The sequence below is a fragment of the Populus euphratica genome, unplaced genomic scaffold (genome assembly GCF_000495115.2).
Source record: "Populus euphratica unplaced genomic scaffold, PopEup_1.0 scaffold15.1, whole genome shotgun sequence".
Classification (NCBI taxonomy): Eukaryota; Viridiplantae; Streptophyta; class Magnoliopsida; order Malpighiales; family Salicaceae; genus Populus; species Populus euphratica.
The window spans coordinates 973,070-978,811 of NW_011499874.1; the positions used below are offsets into that span (position 1 = coordinate 973,070).

General features: G+C 36.8%; 1 protein-coding gene across 2 annotated transcripts; it reads right to left on the reverse strand.

Annotated features, from left to right (window-relative positions):
- Positions 1-1,664: 1,664 nt before the first annotated feature.
- LOC105128008 (transcription factor TCP14-like) lies at positions 1,665-5,352 on the reverse strand. Of its 2 annotated transcripts, XM_011029499.1 has the most exons (4): positions 3,415-5,352; positions 2,472-3,158; positions 2,263-2,336; positions 1,665-1,982 (listed from the first exon to the last, which is right to left on the reverse strand). In XM_011029499.1, the coding sequence occupies exon 1, from the start codon at positions 5,057-5,059 to the stop codon at positions 3,872-3,874; it is 1,188 nt and encodes a 395-aa protein (XP_011027801.1). In that variant the 5' UTR covers positions 5,060-5,352; the 3' UTR covers positions 1,665-1,982; positions 2,263-2,336; positions 2,472-3,158; positions 3,415-3,871. The 2 variants fall into 2 exon arrangements, with proteins under 2 accessions (XP_011027801.1, XP_011027800.1); XM_011029498.1 differs by having other exon boundaries at positions 2,472-5,352.
- Positions 5,353-5,742: the final 390 nt, after the last annotated feature.

The following is a 5,742-nucleotide window of genomic DNA, read 5'->3' on the forward strand; positions in this document are numbered from 1 at the left end:
AATTTAGAAAATAATCCAAAAATGAGTTATTACATCAGGTTCGAGAACCTTAACCTAAAGTTAACTTGTAACTAAGAACTAAAGGTATTAGAATCCGTGAATTAACACCACAAGGTTAGTTATACGTGGATAAGTCATGTTTTCTTCTTTGTCACAGCGAAGAACACGTTTCCTTCAGGCAAAACACAATAATATTATTAACATGAAAGCTACTGAAATTCACAGCAAAGAAAATATTATATGGTTCTAAGATAATTAACCATAATGGACCAATATTGGGTTTTAAATCATTGGGCTTTTAGATAATACAAGTCCAATACCTAAAACACTTAATTTAGGTCAAAACAAACCCAACTAAACCTAAAAACCTAAACTGAAATATTATGGTTCAAATAATGCTCAATGAAAATAAAAATAATTAAGTAAAATATTCAAAATAATACAAGGAAACAATCTACCCCTAAAATCATCCCTAACTTGATTAATGTCCTTGTGTAGTCAGGTCTGACATGCGTGGGAATAATGTGTCTGCCACTCCTTTTAGATCTTTTTCCAACACACTGCCTTGAATTCTTTATCTTTTTTTCTTGTTTGGTCAACTAAATGCTCGTAAAAAATACAAAAGAGAGTTGTTGAATTCTTTTTTTTTTAAGCCTTCCACAATCTCCCTTTAAAGTAATGAAATCTTTTAAGAGAAAGGAAAGTCCTCCAAATCTGACCTCCTCATGTTCTCCTTGAAAGGAAAGGAATCATTGCTTGTAATGGACAAATAAATAAGGGAATTTACTCCCACATATTGTCACCCTTTGGTGTCCATATTAGATATGGAATCCTTATCTAATATAAAGATACAATAATCCCTCTCTTTCAATCTTTTAACCGCTCATCATGAACCCAAACTTAGCTAGGTTTTTTGACAAATCCTTGTAAGAAAAGGACTCCAACACCCTAATTAATCCTAGTGACTTTTAGACCCTATATAGCCCATGCACATCCATAGAGCCCAAATCAGACCTAGTTGAAACCAACTCCTTCATAATTAGGTGAAACTCATCAACACCAATAGAAATCTAGCCGAATGCATCCCAAGATGAAAATCTAAGGAAAAAACCCCCCACTCAGCTGAATGGTCTTCCCCTCAAACTCAAGCTCCAAACTGAATCCCTATCATGAGTAACCTAAGGTCAAACCATAAGCTGAACCATATCACATGTGCATTTTTTTTATTAATTTTTTGATATGGGATAATTATATATGGCTATATCTACATGAATTATTTCTTGAATTTTTTATTCAAGATAAGTATACTACACTTCACATTTATTTTTTATAATCTACATTCATATGGATTGTTTCTTAACTTTTCAATATGAGTTAAATGTACTATACTTCATGCCTCACATTTTATTTTTTTTTATAGTCTACATTCACATGTACTGTTTCAAAACCTTTTCATATAGGATATTAAAACCTCAAATATATTTTTTTTCTAGGTTGATGGGAGACCTAACCTTTTAGTCAACCCCCGAATAGGTTTAATAACTATATATTAAACAACTCTCACAAATTGGTTACAATCTCTTCTAAGAATTTAATCAAAAAATTTATCATCTTAATGCGAACCATATCCATAATTCATATGGTATCACTAGGTCATAATAGACTTATAAGAAATTTGCTTACCGATTATTTAACAGGTTATAATTCTATCTATTAAACTCAAAGCATCAATCCGTTTTTGTTCTATAAACTAGACTTCACCATCTCTCCATCCATCACACACTAATACAAAACTGAGAGAGATTCCACAAATTCTAATATTTAAAAACTAATGGCATAATTCGATTCACCTATGGCTGCCCTATCAGGCACATACCTGAAAGGTCCAATATTAGACATGACAGTCGGTGTTGCATTCATCTAACTTTCCAGCCTCTAACATTTTTCCACACCGTCACTTCTGGCATTTAATATTCATATGCCTAAAAAATTTTAGATACATCATTCAGCTGCGTTCCTTCAACATATTAAGTGCGAGAGGCTAATTTTTTTCTAATAAACATATTCATTCCAGCTTCAATTCATTTATAGACAAAATCCAATCTAGTTAAAACCATTGATTTTATTTTAAATTTTAGTTAATCCAAAATTGGGTTACACCAAGCTATTTAATGAATAATGCCAACATCTCATCTATCCACTCTATTCATCTGTACAGATGCACTACCTTGGATTGCAATGATCAAATTCAAGAAAACAAACCTGTTTCCTCTTTGGACAACCTTCTCCTTCGCCAACTCCAAGAATTCTTCTTCCTTTGACCGGTTTTCCTTTCCCTGCTGGACCAGACTAGCTGCTATTAATTATCAAAACAAACTACAGGCTCATTTAATTACTACAAGGCAACTACGTCAAATTAACAAGATAACAAAAACACATTGTTGTCATACAAGAGAAATACTAGCAATTACCTGGCATGGCATGGCATTTGCTCCTGACCTCGAATTCCTTGAAGCTGCTTTCTTGGATGGTTCTGCACAGCATGCTTGCAAAATAGGGGAAGGCTGCTGTGTTTCATGAATTGACATAAATATATGTATGTGTGAATACTGCGTGTGTCAAAGATAGGTTGAGGGCCTAACTACAAGCCTTTTGGTTTTGGGTTATGAATGATAGGTTGTCAATTCAAAATCTTGAAAATTCAATAGATTCAAAGTGGTTATGAATTAGATTTGGTAATGGAAATGGAAATGATATATTTTAATTTTTTTTTAGTTTGAAAGATAATTAATTAAGGTTGTAGTAGAATAGTCTCCAACCACATGGAAGCCCAGTCAGTAATTATTAAGCCAGGAAGGCTGGCAAGCATTCATGCCATCAAGATAGGGAGCACCACCGCTGGTGGGTGGACTCTACCGAGGCTTACCTATTTGGCAACGGCAACCTGATGCTGTGTGTGATTTAAAAAACGAAACACCACGCGTCAAGGTTTCGATGGCTGCGGCATTGTAGAACTTGCCATAAAAAAAAAAGAGAGAGGAATGATCCACCTCTTTGTCAGTGACATTGTACATTGGTTCGGGCAATGACCGGCATCTAGGCCCACCACCTGAGCCAACAGCTGGAACTGATAAGGTCTGGGTCCCTCCCCCTTCTCTCTGAAAAAAAATCTTAATCATTGATGCAGTAAAACCTTGAGATTCATGGCAGAGATTTGGAATCAGAATGTGAGAAAAAGCAACACTACACTGCATTGCAGTAACAAAGTTGTCAATTTCATCTCTCTCGCCAGCTTTGACAAACCTTTTACAGCGATTTATTTAATTGAATACACCCAGGCCTTTTCACCACCAATCTCTATAGAGAAAAAGGAAAGAGAGACCTCAATGTATGCGATCTACGTGGGAGACTTACCATCCATACAGCATAACAACAATAGCGTGTGTGTAAATGTCATTTTCTCCAACACCATTAAAGCACATGAATTGTATTACAGGCAGCAGCAGCAGCAGCAGCAGCTTTGGCCAGAAAGGAAAAGAAAAAATAAAAGATATTGCACAAACAATGATGATGAGAGATAGATGTTCTGGAGGAGTAATAAATAAGTGAAATGAAAAACCCAAATGAGGCCTTTTATTAAAACCACCACCCAACCCAACACCCTGTTTAAAATAGTACTGTCTTTAAGTCCCACAAACCCTAGCTAAAACCCCATTTTAATCACACACAAAAAAAAAATATTGGAATAGTAATTCAAGGATAAGGAAAACAAAACTCCAATATTTCAAGAACAATCAAACCTCACGTGTGCTACACATAAAAACTACACAAGTGGAGGGTTGATGATCATGATGATGCTTTTTTTCAATCTCTATGAGTGATGACTTGTTGTATCATGCCGATCATCGCTTCCTCCACCACCGCCACCATGATGTGAGTGAGACCCGCTCGCCTGTGATTCCGATATGCCGGATGCCCGGTAGGGATTTAATCCAGCTAGCATATTCAAATGACCTAATTCACTCATCCCACTATTACCAGCACTAGACCCACCAATACTTGTAGACCCCAGTTGCTGGCTAGGCAATAAGGTAACAGGAGCAGGAAAATTCATAAAATGTAACCCACTAGACATGGTGCTCCTGTACAAACCACTGTTATTAACAGAAGGAAATGTCCATATAGGATCTCCGCTCATGACTTGATTATTATTGGAATTAGCCAGCATCCAAAAATTTGCTGGAATTTGTCCATGACTAGCTGGAACTGCCCCACTACTGGATTGCAACAGGTAGCTTCCCATCTGATGCTGTTGCGATGATGATAAATCTAGCTCGGGCCTTCTTTTCCTGTTGAAACTCTCTTCTGTCTCCGTTGATAACTCCAGTGAAGAATTGTCTCGCAATTCTTGCTTTGCTTGCATCATTGCGTTCAGATTGTTACTAGATTGGAAACTTAAAAATGTCGGTGGTTGTGAGGTCTCTAGCCCAATTCCAGGAAACAAACTGCGACTACGTTGTTGCAGTGAAAAATTTGGGCTAAAACTCCCTGATCTTAGCTGAGACGGAATTGACATGCTTGAACCTGAGCTGCGCAAGGATATGTTAAGGGAAGTGAAATTAGCAGGGATTGTTCCGGTGCCTGTGGCAGCGATCACAGCTGGTTCTGCTTGTTGAAGTAACCACTCGACGGTTTCACCGTCTGATTTGTGGCCAAGTTCTTTAGTGAGCTGAAAAACCCTAGCAGCGCAGAGAGCTGGCATGCGAATTCTGCGGCCACGTCCATCCACCTTGGTGTGTCTGTCCTTTGTTGATGTTCGTTTTGGAGGGGGTTTCTTCGATTGTTCTGCAGAAACAATTTGGAGATTAGAGGTAGAGAGGTTTGCGTTAGTTTTGTTGCTGTTGTTGTCGTTGTCTGGTTCGGTAGTGGAGATGGGAAGAGAAGGGTAAGGAGAAGAGGACGAGCAAGGCTCGTCTTCTTTCTTTTCCAGTAATTGGAATGGGAAGTTTGGGCGGTGTTTGTGGTGGTAGTGATGGAGCTGATCATCACCTCCTTCCATGATAGCATGAAAATTAATATGTGGGAATTTCTCCAAAGGCTTTTTTCCTTCTTTTCTTTCTGTTTTTATTTTCTATGAGAAAAAGATTGAATATTTACTAGAGTAGAGGATAGGAGACTGTGTTAAGGGAGAGGAGGGGGGGGAGAGAGAGAGACCCTTTTTCTGGTTTCTCGTTTCTCTTTTGGGTGCCTGGAATTCCCTCCCTTGAGAATTGATGTTAGAGAGAGGATAAGGAAGGAAGAGCTGGACGAGCTTTAAGCAACAAACATAATGAGTGAGAATTATCTGGGGTAAGCTTTAAAAAGCAATTTTTTTTAACAAAAAGAAAAATTTTGCTTTGTTGATGTGTCGAGAAGCTTTTAATTTTACCTTTTAAAAAAAAATAGGAGAAAAATCAGGCCTCGACGTGTGATCTGCTTCACAGATCAGTCCCGATGTTCAGAACTTAGAAAAATATGGCTCAGCCTTTCAACATTGTAAGTTAGCCATTAAATTAATGATAGAGAAGTGTGTCCTCAACGCCTTGTATGTTTTTTTTAAAAAAAAGAAAATTTCATTAAAAATGTATTAAATAATATTTTATATTTTTTTAATGGCACATTAAAATCATCAAAAAATACTCTAAAAAATCAATTTAATAGTTTTTCAAACAAAAAAAAATCTAAAAATACCTTAAAAAACAA